The sequence below is a fragment of the Dinoponera quadriceps genome, unplaced genomic scaffold (genome assembly GCF_001313825.1).
Source record: "Dinoponera quadriceps isolate SergipeBrazil2010 unplaced genomic scaffold, ASM131382v1 scaffold2183, whole genome shotgun sequence".
In the NCBI taxonomy this organism is placed as follows: domain Eukaryota; kingdom Metazoa; phylum Arthropoda; class Insecta; order Hymenoptera; family Formicidae; genus Dinoponera; species Dinoponera quadriceps.
In genome coordinates this window covers 1,605,526-1,627,352 of record NW_014556922.1, presented here as the reverse complement: position 1 = coordinate 1,627,352, position 21,827 = coordinate 1,605,526, and the positions used below count along the sequence as shown (strand labels likewise).

The 21,827-nt window shown below is 45.7% G+C and overlaps 5 protein-coding genes across 15 annotated transcripts; 2 read left to right on the top strand and 3 right to left on the bottom strand.

The window, feature by feature from the left end:
* The first annotated feature begins 138 nt into the window (after positions 1–138).
* LOC106748425 (ileal sodium/bile acid cotransporter-like) lies at positions 139–4,523 on the top strand. 6 transcript variants are annotated; one of them, XM_014626922.1, is made up of 8 exons: positions 139–535; positions 631–850; positions 2,118–2,420; positions 2,501–2,713; positions 2,822–2,996; positions 3,082–3,344; positions 3,433–3,619; positions 3,699–4,523. In XM_014626922.1, the coding sequence occupies exons 3-8, from the start codon at positions 2,121–2,123 to the stop codon at positions 3,887–3,889; spliced, it is 1,329 nt and encodes a 442-aa protein (XP_014482408.1). In that variant the 5' UTR covers positions 139–535; positions 631–850; positions 2,118–2,120; the 3' UTR covers positions 3,890–4,523. The 6 variants fall into 6 exon arrangements, with proteins under 6 accessions (XP_014482408.1, XP_014482409.1, XP_014482407.1 ...); XM_014626923.1 differs by lacking the exon at positions 631–850; XM_014626921.1 differs by having other exon boundaries at positions 139–850.
* An 898-nt stretch (positions 4,524–5,421) lies between these two features.
* On the top strand, positions 5,422–14,921 carry LOC106748423. 4 transcript variants are annotated; one of them, XM_014626915.1, is made up of 8 exons: positions 5,422–5,904; positions 6,696–6,808; positions 9,868–10,104; positions 10,165–10,421; positions 10,481–10,652; positions 10,752–10,996; positions 11,140–11,203; positions 11,267–14,921. In XM_014626915.1, the coding sequence occupies exons 1-8, from the start codon at positions 5,817–5,819 to the stop codon at positions 14,432–14,434; spliced, it is 4,344 nt and encodes a 1,447-aa protein (XP_014482401.1). In that variant the 5' UTR covers positions 5,422–5,816; the 3' UTR covers positions 14,435–14,921. The 4 variants fall into 4 exon arrangements, with proteins under 4 accessions (XP_014482401.1, XP_014482399.1, XP_014482398.1 ...); XM_014626913.1 differs by having other exon boundaries at positions 10,755–10,996; positions 11,140–14,921; XM_014626912.1 differs by having other exon boundaries at positions 11,140–14,921.
* A 95-nt stretch (positions 14,922–15,016) lies between these two features.
* LOC106748428 (probable peptide chain release factor C12orf65 homolog, mitochondrial) lies at positions 15,017–15,935 on the bottom strand. The gene has a single exon (XM_014626926.1). It carries the CDS (start codon positions 15,908–15,910, stop codon positions 15,419–15,421), a length of 492 nt encoding a protein of 163 aa, XP_014482412.1. The 5' UTR covers positions 15,911–15,935; the 3' UTR covers positions 15,017–15,418.
* Positions 15,899–16,690, bottom strand: LOC106748430. 2 transcript variants are annotated; one of them, XM_014626929.1, is made up of 3 exons: positions 16,599–16,690; positions 16,241–16,537; positions 15,899–15,989 (listed from the first exon to the last, which is right to left on the bottom strand). In XM_014626929.1, the coding sequence occupies exons 2-3, from the start codon at positions 16,397–16,399 to the stop codon at positions 15,951–15,953; spliced, it is 198 nt and encodes a 65-aa protein (XP_014482415.1). In that variant the 5' UTR covers positions 16,400–16,537; positions 16,599–16,690; the 3' UTR covers positions 15,899–15,950. The 2 variants fall into 2 exon arrangements, with proteins under 2 accessions (XP_014482415.1, XP_014482416.1); XM_014626930.1 differs by having other exon boundaries at positions 16,622–16,637.
* A 338-nt stretch (positions 16,691–17,028) lies between these two features.
* On the bottom strand, positions 17,029–21,349 carry LOC106748475. 2 transcript variants are annotated; one of them, XM_014627013.1, is made up of 11 exons: positions 21,077–21,349; positions 20,528–20,983; positions 20,096–20,386; positions 19,234–20,022; positions 18,902–19,118; positions 18,599–18,813; positions 18,272–18,520; positions 18,016–18,194; positions 17,758–17,902; positions 17,518–17,696; positions 17,352–17,457 (listed from the first exon to the last, which is right to left on the bottom strand). In XM_014627013.1, exons 2-11 carry the CDS (start codon positions 20,621–20,623, stop codon positions 17,352–17,354), a joined length of 2,466 nt encoding a protein of 821 aa, XP_014482499.1. In that variant the 5' UTR covers positions 20,624–20,983; positions 21,077–21,349. The 2 variants fall into 2 exon arrangements, with proteins under 2 accessions (XP_014482500.1, XP_014482499.1); XM_014627014.1 differs by lacking the exon at positions 21,077–21,349 and having other exon boundaries at positions 17,029–17,457; positions 20,528–20,623.
* Between the last annotated feature and the right edge of the window lie 478 nt (positions 21,350–21,827).

Sequence of the window (21,827 nt, the reverse complement as noted above, 5' to 3'; positions counted from 1 at the left end):
GAACTTTTCCAAAAACCAAATGACATTTTTTGCTCTCAATTTAGATAACGGACGCGATTACTTTTGCATACCTGGTAAAGTTATCTTGGAACATTCTCTTGATACAGGAGAATTTCCTATCTTTACTATATCATTTTTATTGTATTATTTTTAACGACAAATTCAATGTTCATTCAACGATAAGATTGATAACAGTAAATTTTGAAGCGTGACAGATCAAACGGAAAGAAAGGAACAGCAATGTCGAGTAGAAAAATTAGAGGAAATATAATGGAGAAAAAGATAGAAGCGGATGCTTCATGAGTTGATGATGCCTTCTAGAAATGGAGTATCGCTGGTTATCCCCCACTCTCGAACGTACTGCACAACTGGAAGGAGAAGGAGGGGAACTTCGAGGAGAGACAAGAGAGCACGGAACATACATCCAGGATATTCGCGCCAAACGATCGTACGAAACTTGCCGCGGTAGCACGGAAAAACCACACGTGTCCGATGCGAGACGCGATTACGAGCGTGCCGTCGAGTGTGTTACGACGTAAGTGCCGTCGAACGCATTATTCTCGATTGATTACGAAAACATTTTGCGCATATTTTCGATGCTCTGTGTAATATTTGACGCCGTGAATACAGATTTGAGAAATTCAAGCAGCGATCGTGTGGACATTACGAAAGCGTCTGATTCATGATTAAGCGATAAAATTATGTTTGGGAGAATGAGATAGCGATAACAAAAAGGTGACATCTTGGATTTTGACCGAAAAGATTTTAGAAGCAAGTCGAGCCGACTTTCGTAATTTATACAGGAGTACGTTCGCGTGCGAGGCAAATTACACGCATAATCGCATCTTAGGTAAGCGAAGTATATACGATACGTCCGGAGCAGTAATGCTCGCCACACCGTGAATCATTACTTGTTTCATACGCTATTCATTACAGTAAAGAATTATTTTCGTTGCCGAAAGTAGCAAAGAGAAGGGAATCGACGTTTCCTCATCGCATATTCAAACGAAATCCATCACCCGTCGATATATTTTCTTCTAATTTTTACCATTTTTTGAATGTCGAGAATTAAATTTGCAGTTAAATATTGCGTGAAACATAGTCTTAAAATTGAAAAGAAAGAAATCGAAAAATTAAAGGTTGAGTTTCACGAAAAATTCAATGTAATCTCCTGGGGAAAAAAAAAGAAAAAACATCGATTCTGAGAATCTCGATATTTCTGCGACACCCCGTGTAAAAATTGCTCTGCGTTGATTCAAGTTCATTGTCGGCGGATTGATTGAATGAGAAGAACGTCATAGTAGAAACCTGACAAACTGATTGGTGCAACGAATAGACATTACATCGGAGGTTGTTACATCTCGCTGGTGCGACGAATATCTCGGGCAAAAATACGGATGCATCTCAGCGATCTTGCTTATCTGTGCAGTTACGACAGATAAAGCAGGGGTCGCATATATTTAGCATGAAAGTCAGGTTTCAGGGAATCGTCGGTCAAACCGGCACCTCCCACTATCCGGTGAATAAGAATGGTAGAGTGCAATCCTGTGTCGCGATTATGCAATTATCCATAATATTTCGTCACCGTACAAATAATAACTTTTAACATTGCCCGTGAAAAACTATAAACATAAAGGTTAATTTTTTTGTATGCCGTGTGTGTAAGATGATTTATATGTAATGTATGTAATTACACGCGTCAAGTATCTCTTATGCGACGTTAAATATGCCAAGGTGTATGAAACCAGTGTGCGTGAAGGTACGTGTGTACGAACGTTTTCATCGCTAATACTGTAATTACACGAAAGCCGCGTATGTCACCGGATAATCCAAAGATAACTTTTTCTTTGTGAGTTTTCAATTCCGATAAAAAAGTGCACTTTTTTCTTTGACGGGAATAGAATGTATTTTATATTATCTGTTTTGTGTACTTAAGCTATCTATTACGTAACATGTATACTTTTTTATTGTACCTTATCAATTCGTGATATTCAGTATACCATTATGTTCATGTCCAAAAGACTTGCGCGATAATGTGTGAACTGACTGATAAACTCTCTTGGAAAAATGAATCCACTCAATGGGCCGATAGTTATATATTTATGACGTGTTTGCAGAGAATGGCGATTGTAGCTGCTGTAATAGGATTCCTATTGTTACAAGGAGCAGCAGCATGGAAAACCAAAATTACATCAGATATAACTGTGCGCATGAATGATGTGGTATCATTTCCATTCGTTATATCTAATGAGGTACCTACACAATCAAAATTGGTATTAGTACCAAGTGCGGACAGTGATGTCGCAAAATTAAGTTTATACGTACTGGTGCAAAATGAAACTTCGTTTAATGGTGTCTTAAATATTACCGGTGTGTTTCTTGGTACAACGAAATTGACGTTTACTCTGATGGAAAATGAGGTAAGCGATTGGGAAAAGTGAATGAACACTAAAATTTATTTGCTTGATTCCTGAAATATGATCAAGAGTTTCTCTTTTAGGATAAAATATATAATGAAGATGTTGCTGTTATTACTGTAATACGAAAGGAAAGAGCAATAGATAATGCATTCACCATCAGCGTTGCGGTGCTCGTATCCATTCTGTATATTAATTTTGGCTGTGCGATGGATTGGAATGTATGTCGCAACACATTGAAAAGGCCGATAGGCCCAGCCATAGGTTTCTTTTGCCAGTTTGTTATCATGCCATTGGTAAATCTCCTTTCATCAAAAATGTGACAAACAACAGACACTTCTATCTCTGCATGATCTTTCGTCGCTCGCATTTCCTGCGACCTTGATTTCGTTTATAATTTCCAGTTAAGTTTTGTCATTGGATATATTTTATTTCCTGGTCGTCCTGAACTGCAAATAGGGATGTTCTTCACAGGGGTAAGCCCGAGTGGCGGTGCTTCTAACATTTGGACAGTATTACTTGAAGGTAATCTAAATCTGTCGGTCACAATGACAACGTTATGCACCATCGCTGCATTTGGTAAGGAATTGTACACGTGACATTAGATAATTTATACTTACGCCTCATTGTACGTATATTATAAAATATTCTTGTTCCACTGTAGGAATGATGCCACTTTGGATCTTCACATTGGGCAGATATATTTTTGAGCGGGGAAATCTCACGGTACCCTACCATCAGATCGGTACTTTCGTGGTTGGCCTCGTGATTCCACTGGCTATAGGATTTCTCATACAAAAAAAACTTCCAAGAGTATCAAAGATATTAATACGAATAATGAAACCATTCTCTGTGATTCTAATTCTATTTATCATTGTATTCGCCATTGTAACCAACTTGTATCTCTTCAAACTGTTTTCACTAGAGGTAAGTGTCCCTTTCATGAAACTGTGAAAAAGATAACAGAATGCAAATTTATATATATACATATATATTTATATATCTCTTGTTTCAGATTGTAATTGCAGGAATGGGTCTACCTTGGTTAGGCTTTTTGTTTGGTCTTATAGTAGCAAAACTCTGCAGACAACCCCAAGCCGACATACGAGCCATAGCCATTGAAACTGGTATTCAGAACACAGGTGTGTCTATATTTTTGCTACGATTTACTTTGAAGCCACCTACTTCTGATCTGACTACCGGTGAGTATACTTTACTGGTGGTGCATATACACTGTGTATCACACAGCTGTAATTGTCTGATTATTGTATTCTTTTTCAGTGGTTCCTGTGTCTTCCGCGATTATGACACCGATACCGTTAATGATTCTATACATCGTCAAGTTAATTTATCAATATAGACAAAGAATAAAGGAGAAAAGGATATCAAACTTTGCTTCATCGAACAAGATTCAAACAGTAGAGGGTTCCATGCGATCAAATGTGTCTAGGTTAATCGAAAATACAGAATGAAATCATTTTGTGATCATTATTAGCATTAATGATATTTTGAGAAAGTCTCTAACTACATTTATGTATCTCATATTGATGTTGAAAAGTCTTTGCCATAAGAGATAATTTGGTCTTGGGTGTTATATAGTTGTAAGTATCAATATCTACATTTGTTATTATCTGCTAAACAAATATTTAAGAATATATTTTTGTGAACATGTTATTTAAATAATCATATCAATAATGACTATAGTTTGATACAATTGTTCACAGCAGAATATTGTCTATCACGAACAAAATCTATTAAACTTTTTTATAAATGTTATATTGTTTGCATATATATATTTAAAAATATATGATACAGTTTTCTAATTTAATCTTTTCTCTTGTAGTTACAGAATATTTCATAAATACGAACTCTTATATACAAACTCCACATACATTTCATTTGTAGATATATTTTTAAAAGATTTTGTCTCTTACATCTGATATAACCTTTAAATTTAAGTTAACGATCTGTACACAGCGGCACACTAAGTTCTCTGAATGCAAAATGTTATGTTATCAGAGAGAAACCTGGAAGCGGCATTTTACTTGATACAACTTTTCACGACTGTCTGAAACGTCATCTGCGCATATTTTAAGAATATTTTTAGGATACAATCCTTGTTTGTTTTTCATCCACAGAAATTATAGGTATAACTCGGATACGTACCAATGAAGACCAGTATCGGCAGTGTCAGAGAGTGAGTGTAGCGAAATAGTTCCGTCTTAAAAATGTACGCAGATGGCGTTTCAAACAGTCGTGAAAAGCGGTGTCAAGTAAACGCCGGCGTGGCCGCTCTCAGGTTTCTCTCTGATATTATCATCTCGTCATCGAAACGTTATCCCGTCGTTTGGTAGAATACATTCGTCGAATGCCTCGTTAATCAGAGTATTTACATTATGCTTTCGTACCCAGCAATATCACATGTAACAATTTTTATGTGCACCTATAAAAGGCGGTGCAGACGATCGAACTTGACATAAGAATCCTCTCTCTCTCTCTCTCTCTCTATGTGTGTGATTGGTCAGTAGATTTCTAGTCAAATTCTGCTACGTTCCTGTGTGTTCAGAGTCAATCTAACCGCTTCCGAACTCCGTTGTGAAATATCGTGCAGAACTACGTCAATTTTCTCGCGAGAAATCTCGCAGCGTGTTTAAGCAACTGTTAAATATCTTGTTTAAGAGTTATCGCTGATGCGAAAACAGTGCGAACTCGATAGCGTCATTACCAACGGATATCGTACGGCCGTTGTCATATTGATTACTCCCTACTTCGCTCCGATTGCATTATACATACAACTCATCGACTAATACCAACGTGTTATTCTCCGCTGGTAGTCGTACTACACGGTGCTTTCGCAGATCGAGCGTTTTTCGAATTTCGAAGAAAATTCGATCTTTTTCTAGTTTCTCTTTCTCTCTAGCATCTTCTTTGTCTCCCTCTCTTGCTGGGAGACAATCTCCTGTTAGGAATGAGCGGCATGAGGTTGGCCAGCCTGCGACCGGGTGTTAGCATTGCCGCACGTTCTTGCCGCTGACTTCAGCGCGTGTATTTGGTTTACTGCAGTTTACGATAAGAGGTGGAGGAGACGAGCGAGCGAGCGGTTTGGGACTTTCGGTAGTGCGTGTCGGTGCGTAAAATGCGATCTGGTAAACGCGACGGTCAACGACTGTGTTAGTCTCCTTCGGCCACACGATAAGTGACTCGAGAAGCGGCGGAAGGCAACGGCGTACACGGACGAAAGAGAGGGAGAGAGAGAGCATGCGACCGCGCCTCTGCGACGTTACTCGGTGTGTCGATGAGGATGGGAAGTGCTCCGACGACGACGACGACGAGGGACGCCAGTGAGAAGCGCGAGATAACGTCGCTGCGGTACGTGCGGTGCATCATCATCGCCTAGGAATGCTATCGCCGTCCAAGCAGCAGTCCCAGCAGCAACCGAGAGATAGAAAGCCGTCGAGAGAGTACAGGTCCGATCAGCGAGCGTCACGTAAGTCAGTCGCTGTGTTGCGCGTGTAATTCGTGCGTTGCATAATAACGCGTCGGATCAAGCCGGGTTGGCCCGTTAATGGACATCGCCAGAGAGAGAGAGAGAGAGAGAGAGAAAAAGATACGTCTGTCCGCGCGGCTGTTACAACGTTGCGCACGTATTCTCCCGTCCCGCACACGGAACGTGTGCTGTTTGGCGGGAGGCGAAGAAGAACGACCGGTCGGTGATCACTGAGAGTACCTGTAAATTCTTTTAGTCGTGAGATTTACGCTGTACCTTTGTGTATGTGTGTTATTGCCAAAGTTCTCGAGTTGTGCGACTGATTAGGACGCTCGGCCTGTGATGCTGTTGATGAAACGTTTGCAGCCGCCAGTGAATACTCTGAGTGATCACCGGGTGTGCTCTCCCTCGCTGGACGATGTGTGAACGCGACAATGATAATACACTTATAGTGCATCTCTTTTGTCTTCCATGTTCCTTGGACGTGAGTAGATAATAGTCAATGTTACTTGTTATTGTCGCTTAGTTAGATGCTGCACCAATCTGCCTGTATCATGTGATTTGTACAGCGGTTGGTACAAGTGTGTGTGAGACAGCAACTAACAGTAAGCTGACACTTTCTTTTTTCGTGTTCTTGAAAAGAAAAAAAAAATTCATAGAGAAAAGTGTCGAGTAAACTTGTAATTCATTACTTACATTCGATAGCAGCCGATACAAACCGAGTATCGTATGCACGCGGATCGCAGCACAGAGCAAAGTGTGTGTGAACGAGGCTAAAACTTTTTTTGTAGATGTGCGTATAAAAAAGGGCCAAAAACCTTTGGAAAAGAAGTCATTCTATTTGGACATAAAGAACCATGCGATTGCGACCAAGTTAGAGGCGAAGATCAAGGAGTTGGGCGGAGTGAGTTGCATTTCATATCTTCTCGGGATACTGTGTGTAGCAGGCTGTGTGTACGCGTTTCCCGCTTCGTTTCGCGCTTATCGATTTGTCAGAGCGTTTGGTGTATTTTGGGTGAGTGTGTGCCCCCCCTCCTCTCACTTTCTCCATCTATCTCTGTCTCTCCCTCCACATCTCTTTCTCGCTCTCCCCTTTTTCTCCCTCCCTGCGTTCCCTCTCTATCTCTGCCCCCCTCTCCTCTCCTCAGCCGGCTCCTCTTCCTCTCTTCCCGCCATTTTCGATCACTATGCCTACAGCCGTTTCGCCGCGCTCCCCCGCTGAGGGGAGGCGCAGGAAAAAAATTCGAATCTGGTCTCTCGTGATGCGTCCCGCGGCCATTCAAGCCGACCCCGTTGCCGCGCGTGATACTGAGTACGCGCGCGATTATCGAACTGCCGGAATGGCAAACTCGTTCCCGAAAACTCGCGCACGGGATCTTACCGGGTCACTCGTCGAGCTTCCGCTCGCCAGCCGCGAAATTTTCCACGTCGCGTCCAAATTTCATTTCACCGAGACGATCTCTATCCGATACTTTTTTCTTTTACTTCAATGAAATTGGATAAATTACGCTTTATGTAAAGCTCCCCTGATCGTCGGACAAAATGATAAACGTATCGGAGCTACGCGAGTTTGTTAAATGAAAAGTCTCTCGTTATACGTGTGTAACAGCACAGAATTGACAGTCGAATAACACTAATGCTGCGATATTTCGTTTTACAGAAGAATATTGACATCCGGTGAGAACGGGGTTACCAATAAGTCCGGTTTTATTTTTACTTTTACTCTCTTCTCCCTCGTAAGCGGGTCACGAAAATACGTAACCGGTGATTTTACGTGGAAAGGGAAACACGGTTCGTTACGTCTAAATTTCGTTGCGGCTTGGTAAAAGTCAATTTTAAAATTAACCAAGACTTGGCTGATTCTCTAGCTCTTCCCGGAGTCTCTAAGCAAGACAGACAATTTCGGACCTCTGGTTCCGTCGTCAGAATCGGCATACTTCCCTCCTTGTTTTTCCACCGACATCTCCGATCGCTCCGTTTCCGAACGCTCGATATGCTACAGCTGATAAGTATATTTTTTCGTCCTCTTTACATCGCGCATTTTCTCACGACTTTCCTCTGTTTTCATTTTCCCTCCCATATGACTGAAAAATATGTTTGTCCTGTCCGCAACACAAGGGAGTGTGGTGTGACGCTAAAGAAGCGACAAATCCGACCGTTAGCGGAGGCCGATTCTGACGACGGACCCCGGAGGATTTGCATGCGTGCGTCGCGGAGTCGTCGTGGTTGGCCGCCGCGCGTTGTTGTTACGTCGTTGCTGAGCTGTGCGCGCGGGCTACGCCCTAAATTCAGCTTCTCTCGCGGCACATCGGCTCGTTCGAGCAAACACACAAGTAGGCAGACAGGCGTGCCGACGTTTTGTTCGCTCGCGCCACGTACAATCACACCGTCGCGCACGCTGACGGCCGATTTTTCTGTTGACAAACATTTCCACGGCGAAGGTTCGCGATGGCTCGCGCCATCTTCGGAGCGGCGTGCGAAGTTTCCGACGACAGTGACGAAGAGAGACCTTCTCTGATCGAGCAGCCGTTCGAAATTTCTCGCATCCGGTCACATTTGCAGCACGGAATAAATAGTCGCGCTCCACTTTTCGCTCATGTATACACCGTCGTTCTCATCGCAAAGATACGTGAAATCTTCTCGTCAAGTTTCAGAGGGAAAGTTTGTCCGTGAAAACGTTTGTCTGATTGAAAGTATGGGGAAGGGAGAAAAATAGAGAACCTTTCACGGCTGTATTACGCAACATGTGACAGGCTGTTTCGTCGCGGGCGATCCGAGAACACACCAGTTTAGCACGGCGCTTGGAAGTCGATCATAGCGTCCTCCTCGCGAGTTTATTAATAAATAGTCAGCTGTTAAATCGCCGTTAATCGGAGCCGGCTGCCGAGAGATAACCGTCTGTTGACAAACAAATCGCGAGAAACCGGCGTGCGTCGCGCCACCTGAGCAACGGCGCGCAGAGTCTCTCGCGCGCGCAGCGCGCTTCTTATCGTCGTGCGATTTCGAAAAATGACGGCGGCGCGAAGACGGTGTGACAGAAACGGAAATGCAGCGCGCGCGACGCGTCGTCGTCCTCGCCGTCGAGAGAGGAGCGGAGAGTAAAGCGCGCGGGCGAGCGCCGCCTCCAGGCCCCCGTGCCAAGCTGCTAACGGCGAATGGCCATTTTGTGCGTGACAGTTGTCCGCTGGGAGCAACTGTAGTAGCAGCGCGAGGCGTGCTTTCGTCGGCCGTTCGCTCGAGCGTCATCGCGTGTCGTCGGCGAGTCGTCGCCGCCGCCGTCGTCGGTGCGCGAGCGTGCGAGCTACCCACCGCCGCGTTACAGAAGATCCGCTTGACAGACAGTGCACGTTCGAATGTGGAGAACGACGTGGGCAACGCGACGACCCCACGTGTTCCTTCGCGTCGTCCCGCTGCTGCGAGGAGGAGGCTGACGCGCGTCGTATTATTAGAACAACGCTGCTATGCTCGAGCGGCGTCGACCACCACACGAAGAACGCGCGCGCGCCGAATCGCGTTCCTCCGTGTAACGGTCAGCCGCCGCTGTCACTCGAGGAAGGCCGCGAAATCACTTGACGTCAGCGTTAACGCGCGATGTAAGCGTGTGCGCGCGTGTCCGACGGCTGCCAAGTAAGCGGCCGTCCTGTTTGTATATGTTAGACGACGCTCGTTTTGCTCGTTGCGCAAACGATAAACTTCCTCGGACCGTGTGTCGTCGATCGCGTTTGAAAAGCGCCCGAGGGCTCCGGGGGGGTCTCGCCCGACGACAAGCGGCTGTGGTCTCTCGCTCGCGGAGATTCTTTGTCCGTGACCGAGGAGCAACGGCCCGAGGAGAATGGAATAGAGTTTCAAACGTGCGCGCGAGAGAGAATGTTTTGTAGCTGCTTACGAGGTGCTTTCGTCCGACCGCTGCCTAATAACGCGCTTGCGGTCGTTTTTTTTATTCAACACATTCTCTATTTCCAGGCGATTGAGGTGTTCCTAGTGCGCAGTGTGAGTCTTGTGGTCAGCGATAGGGTGGACAAAGCGGGCTATACGAATTCCGAGAGGCATAAATGGATTTGCGCCAGCGGAGGCAGCGGGGGACCACGCTCGCTCAGAAGCGTAGAAGTCACGACGCCCACACCCCCGACGCCGCTCCTTAGCTCCGAATGCCCCTCGTCCAACTCTGCCAATCTACGGGGTCAAACTACCCAGAGATCTGTAAGTAGAATCGATCTTCGAGTGACACGAGTGGACGATGATAATTTTGCGATCAAACAGAAATCGCGGGTGGATGCAATGTTGGAACGTGCTCTGACGCAGCCGCAACAGTGTTCCGTGGATCTATTAGACAACGCCCAGAATTGGGGTATTCCTATCTGGTCGACGGATAAACTTCAGACCTGGCTCGAAAAGATCTATGCGTCTTTCCACGAGAAATATAACCTGAAGCACCTGAAGCAAGTCAACCAGCCGGAGAGAGACTTGAAGGTCAAGCATCTGAAAGGGTCGTACGTGAAATTCGAGTCCTCTCGCAGGTGAGTGATCGTAGCTTGATCGCGCTGTCCCGACACTTCTATCCGTTGTCTATTTGCAGGAATTCCAGGCCCGTGTTCCTGGAATTACCAGCGTGGCCGACGCTAAATTTCGACGGCGATCCAGGCTCGTGTCCTTTTGACACGAAGAGGCAGGAAAAACAAACGAGCAAGTTAATCGGCAAAGAGGTCAAGGAGAACAAGAAAAATATTGAATATATACATAAGGAGGAGGTGCGTCAACTGCCGTTACACTTGTATCGACGATCGAAATTTTCGAGACGCGTCTTTATATTGCGAGTACTCTCGTGATTAATTTCCCCTTCGCATTAGCAGAGTAAAGAAATGACTCGGAGACCCCGCGCCACTGCCGCACGTGCTCGTAGAACGGAACAGTTGGTCTCTGGTTACTGCGAAATTTGTAGTACTCATTATGACGATCTGACGAAGCACGTGCAAACTGAGCAACATGTAAACTTCGCGCGGAACGACGCCAATTTTTTGTCGTTGGACAGGTTGATCAACGCAGGCGCTAATGTGGAAGCGTTCCTGAAACTGAACGGAACGAAGGATATCGAGTGAGTGCGCACATAAGACTTTTGCCCGATTTTACTCAGTGCAATCTAAACTGAAATTGCGATAATTATTATCTCTTCACTTCGATATCACATGGTAATTATAATAGTAATCAATCGATGTATTTCATTTCCTTTCATCTCAGGAAAGACTGCAACTTGTTCCCCAATGAAGATAACAATCTCCACAATGTACTGCCCGTGGAAAAGGTAACAATCAAAAACACCAAAACATTAAGTAATTTTAGTGTTGACGAGATAAAAATGGTGCAGTGTAATGGTGCGCGCAGAAACCTTGATCTAAAGTTAAGCTCGCCGCACAATCTGCGCGCTCGCGCGAAACACGAGAGCGGCCACCTGCTGAGGTCCAAGGGCAGCCCGTGGCACGAGGTCGACAAGAGTGAGAAGTTCTACGACAAGTTGGAGGGCTATACCATCAAGAAACGTTCCAAGGGCACTATCTGGATCGAGGAGGAGGACCCGGAGGACATTCTGAAGGAGTCCAAGCAGGAGGACTACAAAATCAAGCCGTTCCCGAAGGACCTAAACGAGATGTATCGCGATGGTAACAAGGAAGAAGACACCATCAATCCGCCGAATCTGCAACAGCAAACGGTCGTTCAAAACTGTATCGTAAATTCGCGTCACATATCGTCGGAGGGCTATCTAGCAAAGAGCAAGCGCAACAACGGTGACGAGAACTCGGGTCCCTTCGAGTGCGCGGTAAACGAGAACGACGCGGTCGAGAATAACTTCATCGTGAATATATCCAAGTTGCGCAATGACGATTCTTTCCATAGAGAGTGTCGCGCGTTGCAGACGGTGGACGCGAGAAAGTTCTCGGACGATATCGTGTGCAACGGTCACACCGACAACGCCGCGAAGCCGTCGTTGCGAGGGGAGGTCCCCAAGCATCATCCGCGAATCAACCGGAGGGGCGGCAGGAACATCAGAGGACGACACCGGCTGTCGGTGGAGGAGCGTCTGATCGAGGACAATCGCGCGTACTACAAGGTCGAGGTGTTGGGGAACAAATTGCGGTCGAGCGCGACGCCAGGCGGCGGCAATCACGCGGCGTCCAGGGGCGACGACGAGGACGACGACGTGGAGGAGGAAGAGGAGGAGGAAGGGGAGGAGGAGAAGAAGAAGAAGGAGACGCCGTCCAGTGAGAAGCCGGTGGTCGTGCGATTCAAGCGCGTGAGGAAGTCGGAACTGTCGCTGCTGAGCGACGAGGCGGAGTCCTTCATGTTCGGCGAGCCGAAGCGGGACGACTCCAGCGACGTGAGTTGCAGCGAGCAGCAGAGCAGCGTGCTGCCGAGGGATACCGAGAGCAGCGAGACGTCGCCGAGCTCGCCGCTGATCTCCAGCTCGCCGTTGAAGCAGGAGGTCGTCGAGGAGGACTCGCAGGACTCGGTGCATCTCGGCCGTGCGAGAAAGAGAAGACGCACGCAGGCCGAGGCGTTCATCAAGGACAACACCGACTACTACAAGTTCGAGACGCCGGGCAGCAGACTGAGGTATCAGGCTCCGTTGACCGGCATCAAGGACGAACGCGCGAAGAAATCGCCGGAGGCCGGCGGACCGTACGACGACGACGTCGAGCAGATTTATCCGTCCAAGCCGTCGGCGGAGATCGAGAAGATGCAGTTCTCCTTCGAGGCGATACCGCAATCGGAGCCGTGGTATCAGACGTATCAGCGTCAGGACGCGGGCGCGGAGTACTGGCACTGCTTCAGCGAGAACGACTCCATGAAGCCGTTCCTCCTGCCGTACGAGATCGAGAACTTCTCCGAGACGATGCTGAAGAACCTCAACAGCCGGATCGAGAGCAAGAAGAGAGGACGCGGACGCGGCGTGGGCTGCGTCGGTCGCTCGCCGCGGAAGAGCCCGCGCTGCCACGCCTCCACCCTGGCCATCATGTCCACCATCATTCGCAAGAGGGAGCAGCAGCAGCCGGCCCTGTACACGATCGAGGCGTCGCCGGTCGCCAGGTCGCGCACCGACGCAGCACCGCCCCGGCCGAAGAGGAACCGAAGCTCGGAGGTCGACGAGGAGCTGAAGGAGATGGCGCGAACGATCGACGAGATGCTGAGCGGGAAGGGCATGACGGAGCTGGACGTGTCGTTCGAGCCGGCCGACGAGCAGACCGACTTCTACGAGTCGAGCGCGCCGAAGGGCGCGCCGCCGAATCTGCTCGAGTTGCTCGACAACTGTCACGAGGTCGTCAACTGCCTGGAGAACTCGTCGTGCGCCAGCTCGGAGTGCGGCGAGGGCAACCCGGAGTGCCCGCTGAAGCGGCGGAAACGGCGGAAAAACCGGACCGGTTGGCCGGACAACAAGCTGAAGAGGAAACTGCAGAGCAACAAGGACGCCGCGTACTGCAAAACGGACAAGAGGCTCCTCTTCTCGGACAATGGACTCGGCAGCTCGACCGAGCGACGCGCGTCGGAGGGGACGGAACGGCTCGCTGCGAAGGGCGTCTCCGTCGCGTCTCACAAGAGCATGGAGACGACCAACGACACGGGGCTGCCGGCGAGCACGGACAACAGCTACGCTACGGAGTTGTCGGTCTCGGAGAACACGATGTGCAACGACGTCGCGACGACGGAGCCCAGGAAAGTCCTTCCGTACAGGAAGGAGCTGTCGGAGATCGAGGAAATATCCGAGAACGATCCGGGCAACGACGAGAACCAGCTCGCCAACAACGCGAAGCCGGCGGCCGTGAGGAAGCGCGGCCAACGCGAGCACCACACCGCCGCGTCGGAGCTGGCGTGCACGGAACTGCGCGCGGAGAACGAGAATCACGACAATCTGTGCAGGAAAGACGAGTCCGGTATGGTAGTTCCTAGGAAGCACCACGAGCTGTCGCCGAAGCGGCGCGAGAACACAGACGGCACGGCGGAGATGTTGGAGGAGCGTCGTCACCACAGCCTGTGCAAGCGCAGACGCGTGGCCTCGCGGAAGCGCATCTACTCGAGGAAGCGGCAATCGAGGCCACCGGCCGCCGCGAATCTCTCGTCGTCCGACGTCGCGGCGGCGGTCTACGAGGACGAGAATTGTAAAAAGGATTCCTACCTGAGTATTACGTGTAACAATAAGAAGCCGCCGCGCGCCGGGGTGAAGCGCAAGAGCGAGGCGGTCTCGTCGGAGTCCGACGTCGACTGCGGCGGCCCGCTGTCGGAGCGCGTCAGCCCCCCGGAGCCGCCGGTCGAGCTGGGCCAGCGTCGGTCGAGCATCGATTTCCAGCCGGTCGTGCGAATGATGAAGCTCGACGACCAGGTGGACATTGATCACAGCAGTATTCTGTCGGTGACGGTGGCGAGTAACAGGCGGCTCAGAAGTTCCGGCGCGTCGTCGCGCTCGAGCGCGGCCAAGCCGGCGAAGAAGCGCCTCAAGTCGTCCGGCCGTGGTCAGTTCGGACGGTGGCTGAAGAACAGCTGAAGACCCGAAGGACGATCGAGTGGGGAACTGTACCTCGGCCGGACGACGACGACGATCCGTCGCCGCTCTGGTGTACATTTGTGTATAAAAATATTATTTGTGTACGTAGAATAGTATTTAACATCGCTGACACACACGACAGAATTCTATCTCTTTAGTGATACCGTTCTTCTCTCCCGGTGATTACTTTTAACACGCTGCCGGTATCCTCCCCTCCGTCACTTTGTACATTCGTTAAATGCGGTCCTTGTGTTCTCGGACGCGTTTCAAATTACTTTCTTTCTACTCGATTTATCGTTGTGCCCTCTTTCTGTCTCTTCTTTTTTAGTTTACCGCGCATTAAACGAAAACTGTGTACCATTTCGGAGATACAACAGAATCGTTTCGTTCGTATCCTGATGTATGTTGAAGATTGTTTCTATGTAGGGTGTTTTATGTTTTATAGAGTACGCAAGACTGCATACACAGCTTTATGACAGTGTAATCATTTCTGTTATGATGCGCATTACTGAATCTTTTGATTCTCCCAGCGGAACTATCTGAATACTTTATTTCAAGTAAACCTATTGTAAGTCTCATGAGTTCAGAAAGAGAAACAATTATTATTATTAAAGATATGAATTTTCCATTAAAATACATTTCATTGTGTCTCCCTGCGCGCAAAAACGTCTCAATTGCGTTCCGGTTTGCATTTCCGATTTAGTGGATGAATTCGTCTTCTCTTCAGATAGCAATCTTTGTTATAATCTAAAAGATTACCTCGTGATGTTTTTCATAACAACTTTAGTATAAAGAAAGTAATTTCAATGAACCTGATCTTTCTCGTAACGTCGAATATTACTGGACCATACGATTAATCTCAATCTGGTTGATATCGGTGTACTTTGCACGCAGGATAATATTTTTCTTGGAACAATTCCATTTATTTCTAAAAAACTGAAATAAACTCATATTTTACAAGGATTAAGTAACGAACAAGTCGTATCACGTCAGGCCCTCGCGTTCCTTGAAGGCTTTCTTCATTTCTGCCAGTTTTTTTCTCTTGTACTCTTTCCGTGTCTGCTGTTTTTCTTGAATAGCACGTATCTGGGCCTCAATAGAGCGTTCTTTGTTCAGTAAATTGTCGAGCTTCGTTATCAGAATTTCGCGCGCGCGCTCCCGGTTGTCCCACAAACTTCGCGTCATGTGACATTTGACAACAATCCCAGTGGGTTTGTGCTTCAGCACTACTGCGTTGCTGGTCTTGTTTGTTGCCTGACCACCTGGTCCACTGCCTCTGACAAATTGCTCCTTGAGGTCAGCCTCTTCCAGTTTAGGCATGTTTGAATAATCTAGGTAACGTTTGTAAGACTTGCTGCGAATCTGCGTACTCTCCTCTATGTAAATAGTCATGACACCTGGTGCAAGGAACTTGTTACACCTGACGTAGGTTCTGCTACAGGCTTCTAAAAACATGGACAATGACCTTGCCAACATGTCTCGTTCTCATGCTATATTTATTGAGTTAAAATACAATCTACACCACTTTCCGAGCTTCCAAGAATTTCAATCCTTTCTGAAAGGAAACAAAAGAAAAAATAATTAAGCAGTAGAAAACTAATTTAGGTAAAGAACAGCAGGGTGATGATTATAATGCGAGACTGCTTAATTTAAACCTGGGGAACTTCGAGGACGGTAGAAATAAAATTAATTATTGGTTATAAATGCAGGCTAAAACAAAATAAGTATCCCATCAATTGTAGTTTATAGGTTAGGAACGATAAGAGGTTAAGGATTTTTGGTCACACTATTAGATGTTATATTTACCTTTAATTGAAAATCTATTGCTGCCTCGTCAGTTAAAATTTTATTCGTCTTGAAAGCTTCGCGTATCCTGTCACGAAAATATTTCTTATCCGTGAATCTCAAGTTTTGCCCGTATTTCAATATGTCCTTGTAAAGTTTCAAGACAACGTATCGGCTCATTGCACTTTTTTGAAGTTATTTTGAAAGTGATATAATTGATAAAATATTATATATAAATGTGTATTACATTTGAAAACAGTGATAAACGGCAACAGGACGATAGATTTGGCCTTTTAAGTTGAACCACCCGCATTGGTACTAGAAACATATAGGGGCTTGATTCTTGAATCATTCATAACTATTCGTATACGTAACTTACGAGTAACATCCAATAATGCGTACGTGGTTACAATGGAAAGTATTTCTGACCAGCCCTTGAGTCATACTACTTGAGAAATAGAAGTACATCTGACTCCATCGTTTATTCATATCACGACCTCAGTTTCTCATTAAGTATAGTGGCGACTCGTAGCGGGGATTCTGGAACTAAATTACAGAAATAACGGGTTTACAGAATTATTATTAAACCCGTTATTTCTGCGATTCATTTCCAAAAATAACAGGTCTAATAATAATTCTGTAAACCCGTTATTTCTGTAATTTAGTTCCAGAATCTCCGCTATAAGTCGCCACTGTACTTAATGAGAAACTGAGGTCGTGATATGAATAAACGATGGAGTCAGATATACTTCTATTTCTCAAGTAGTATGACTCAAGGGCTGGTCAGACGTACTTTCCACCGTAATGAAACATAGGCGAATTTCAACAAGCTGTAACTTTCGCAATAATGATGCTATCGGAATCGCTCAAGAAGCACTTTAAAGCTTGAAGTTTCTAGTTTTTAGCCACATTAGCTATATTAATGTTGTCGTTAATTTTCGTCAAGATATTTCGAGTTAAACGAAAAGTGGCAACCGTTCAATTCCAAACTTCGTCTTTCAACAATAGAGGAGTAATGTAAGAAGTTAATATTTTATTTAAAAAATCGACGTTCTGTATATATAAAATATCCCAAATTTATAATACAATCTTTTTTTGTACGGTTTTCCTGATTAAACATGCGGACGAAAAGTTAGAACTCTTGGAATTCCAATTCGAAGAGCTTTTGTATAACGTCATCCATTTCCAGCTCTTTTGCAATTTCCGTTATAAGCTCGTCTACGAGCTTATCAGATATCCTACAATCAACGTCATTTAATATATATATAATACGTCCCAATTTAACTTGTTATATTTACCAAGCCACAATGTCCCACGGCTTATTTTGTGTGTTGCTGGAATACATCGGAATCGATTGCATCAAGCGCTGATATTCACGTTTATACTTTAGGAAGTTCGTCTCAGTTTCTTCGGAAACAACAAGCTCGATGTTACTAAACGACGTGTCCGTTACCCTTGTCCGTGTCGCTTCCATCATCTGTCGTTGCAGGTACATAACATTTAGCTGTTCCTCAGTATTTCGCTCATCGCGAACGTACCTTCGTCTCAAAATCGGGCAGTTCCTTTGAACTCTCGCAATTATCTTGACACAACGTATCGCGTGGTTCTTTCGATGCATCGTCCATCGAAGACAAACAAATCAGTCGCATGTTCCGTCCACTCTTCTGCGTTTCATTCGTTGCCCTTCGAGAGACAAATATTCCTCTCCATTTCTTTTTCATATAATTCTTCGCGAGTGGTAAGATTAAAATATCACAAAGTACGCTTAACGAAACAATGTAATTCCACCGGCTCACCTGTTTGTTTTGATATTTTCGCATTCACAGCTGCTGACCATGGGAGAATGACACGCGTCACAGCCTGTAGCTACGCTAGTCTTTGTATTCGCGCTCTTCGGTGACTGGTATCTCTGCAGAAATTCCATCAACGTTTTTGTAGAGGCTGCCGACACGGGTCTCGCCTCTGATCCGCTTTGCTACGTTAAAAATATGCAACATTTACAATTTACAACGATCAAATTCGTTGCAAAACATAACGTGATTTAGAGCGTGCCTTATTAGAAACAAAAGACATGAAGTCTGCTATAACCGGCACTAAGTTGGATAAGTGCTCCTCAGTGATCATCGTCACCCTTTTCACCAGTTCGTCATCGTTATTCGTAGAAGTGGTCTTGACAATATGTTCTATAGTTTCAGAATGTTCTGTGCATTGCAGCTTGTCGGGAAATTTTCTCAACGCTTTTGGCTGCCTCCTCGTGAGCATTGCGTTATCCTGACCTTCTTGCAGCTCCAAGTTGCTACCCTATAAAACAAAGTAATTATTACATCTCAAATATTACAAAAGTCTGTTGTATCTTATCGTTAATAGTAATTCGTTTACGTTATCTGAATCTGCAAGTAACATCATATCCATCATAGTCTTTATATCCTCTTCTTTTGCATATGCTCTGTGCCTTCTAATTCTACTTTGATTGGCGTTCTCGTTCGGCACGAGCGTTACAGAGCTGGGATATGGCTGGCCCGCTGATACTGGCTCATTAGAAACTCTCTTATCGTCTACCCTATTATATTTTTTATCTTTCTGACGATAGTAATCTAAAAAGAAACGACACATGGTATATACGAGTTGAAATGCTTGCTAAAATAGAAGCTGTATTTTCGAAATTTGAGTAATTTTACATACTTCTCTGTTTAAGATTACTTTTGGGAGCTTTGGTATCCGCGCTGTACATACTCAGTCGATTAGGCAACTGTTTACGATTGATACGCTTCTTATTGTTTGCCGAGTGCGAGGTGAAAGACGCCATCGACGACGTCTTATTACTGTCGAGCAGATCATTATCCGAATGCAACTTTAACTTTGATAAAATGACATTACACTTGCTTTCAATATCCTTCCCCTGTAATCAGAAAAGACGAATATGAATCACCGATAATACCCGCGGTGTTTTTAGATTTGAAACAGCCAGAAGGTGCATTATAAGGATCTACATAAACGAACAAATTTGTCGTTACCAGTATCAGGATATCTGTGTCCCCTGCATCGAGATAATTCGTGTTTAAGTGAAGCCTGTCGCACATTGTCTTCAGATCGATAACCACTTGAAGTATTTCCCTAAACCTGCCGGGATTTCCCTTGAGTATCGAGCTAGGAATGTGTTTGCAGTAAGCGACCAATGCATGCAACAGTAACTGATGAGCGGCAAGTAGTTTGTGCTCGATGGCGTGCATGTGGAGTCCCAGGCTTCTCTGATTCGGCTTCACTCTCGCTCGCGGCGAGATGATGCACATGTGCCTCTGGATGTCTTTGACGTATCTGTTAAGATCGTACAAGTAGTTTCTCGAGAACCGCACGACGAATTCCGCGACGCACTGCTGCCGCCTCTGTAGATCCTTAATGCCGTCCGGCACCGGAATATTTCCCAGCCGAAGCGCGATCTCGTCCAGCAGTTCGCAGACCTTCCTCTGCATCGTTAGGATCTTATGCATGATAAATGGATCCGGCCGTGTGTAAATAACTCCGTTCGCGTCGTCTCGACGTGAGCTGCTCTCAGGACTGGAGTTATACTCGATACCATTGGTCGCATGAATAAGCCGCTTCGACGACTGTTGTCTCTTCCGCGCTACAGCATGACCGGAGCAAGACTTTTTCGTGTATGATTTAAAATTTCCAGCCTCTTGTCTCCCACGGTAAGCGGAAGTATTTTCTTCCTCGGGAATTGCGAGCAGCAGATTGGTGCTGCCTGTTCCAGTGTCTCTTGTAATTGGCACCTTTTTCGAAGACTGATTCCTGATATTATTGACCTATTATTATGTGAACTTTAGAGATATATTTGGTACTTTCTCATGGAATCACTTTTACAGGAAATCTGCTCACCTCTGATCTCTTCCTTTGTCTATTTTCAGTTCTACCACTATGTTCCTGTTTTATTTCATCGGACAATATATCTGTCTCTAGTCTTTTAAGCTCTTTATCCGCTTCTTTTATACCCTCATCCAACAATTCCTTGATACTTTGGATAGATGGTTGAATACCATTTTTATTATATGCCATGGTACTTAACTCTTGTTGCTTGACAAAAGAGGCCCATACGTTTTCTTCTTCCTCTCTGCACCTCTGTCTGCGTACATCTTTTACTATGTACTTAAAATGATTTGCAGGTATGTACTTTAACAAAAGAAAACAAAGTGAGCACTCTGTCTCTAAAAGTAGCAGAAAGATATAGTAGAAGCAGGATGTACAAACATAAGAGTAAAACAATATATTTTTTTTCATATAGATATGTCCAAGATTAAATAGAGAATCTACCTTAAAATCGTAGTCATCATTTTCGTCCTTGGGAAGAAACAGGTCTTTCGTTTCGTTCAAATAGAGAGATTCCGCGGTGCCCAACAGAAGTGACATTCTTTCTTGGTTATGTCCGATGTACTAAGGATTGTTTGTGGTTACGTGCACTCATTCGCGTTCCCCCAGTGCCATAAACGAGAGGGAGATATCAAAAAGGCAACAGATATAATTTTACAAAACAGGAAAAGGCGAAGGCACGCTTTCTCGAACGCGGTGGATGAACATGGGCATAAGCTTCCTCTCTCTCTCTCTCTCTCCTCTCTCCCGGATCGAACTGAAATTAGTGGTGAGAAATCGATATATCTCTTCTTCTCATCGGATTCTCAGGAGTAATTCGAGACTACCCCGAAATGACGATGCATCGATCTTTGCTTCGATGAAATATTCCGCAAAACGTAAGCTGACTCAGTCCGAATTCTGAGAAACGAATAGAATAAATTAATGACAAAGAGAAAGCTTTCGTCTTCGCATCTTAATTACCGATGAATGTACGTTATAAAATATACATACATGCAAACTTGAACTCTATCGGCTCGATTTTCGATCGTGATTTACATTTTAATTCGGAACGAGCTGAGGCCGAATCTAAAATGCAATTAAATCGCACGAAAGTAGTAATGATAATCTCCGCCGCGCCGGTCACGAGAGCGAAAAATAAATATTGAGGTGAGGGTTGTTTTTATTGCGGTCTGTTTGGAGGCGACAGCGGGTACCGGCGATACCATCGGGAAAGGTGTGGGCGCGGCTGTGCGTGTCCGGATCAATACTCCCGCGGCCAAGGTTCGTAAACGCCGGGTTCACTCGTGACGAACGGGCTGCGTCGTCGGACGGTGGTTCTCATTCCGCGTCTCAACCGGCTCCTCCGCCCATCAATATCGCGCTTACCGCAAAACCGTCGCGATGTTCTCCCTTTCCTTGCCTTTCTTGATTTCTTTCTCTCTCCCTCCCTGTGTACCGCTTCGATTAATTGCAGAATTAATTTAAGCGTAACTGACTCATCGCATCGACGATCGCGTTGTTCCTCAGGTTGAGAACGTTGAACGTGAAGAAGTAGCGGACACGATCGCCGAGAAAAGCGCGCGAAACGCGAACGCGGACACGAAGCCACGATAAAAATTTTTAATGATTTTCTTAACAATGCGAAAGCTCTCAAACGGGAAATTAAATTGCACGGTCGAGCAGTTAATTTCGAGGCAGTATTCGTCGCGATCGCATCGTTATTACGGAGAATCTCGTAAAGATGATACAAATCTCGAGTTTC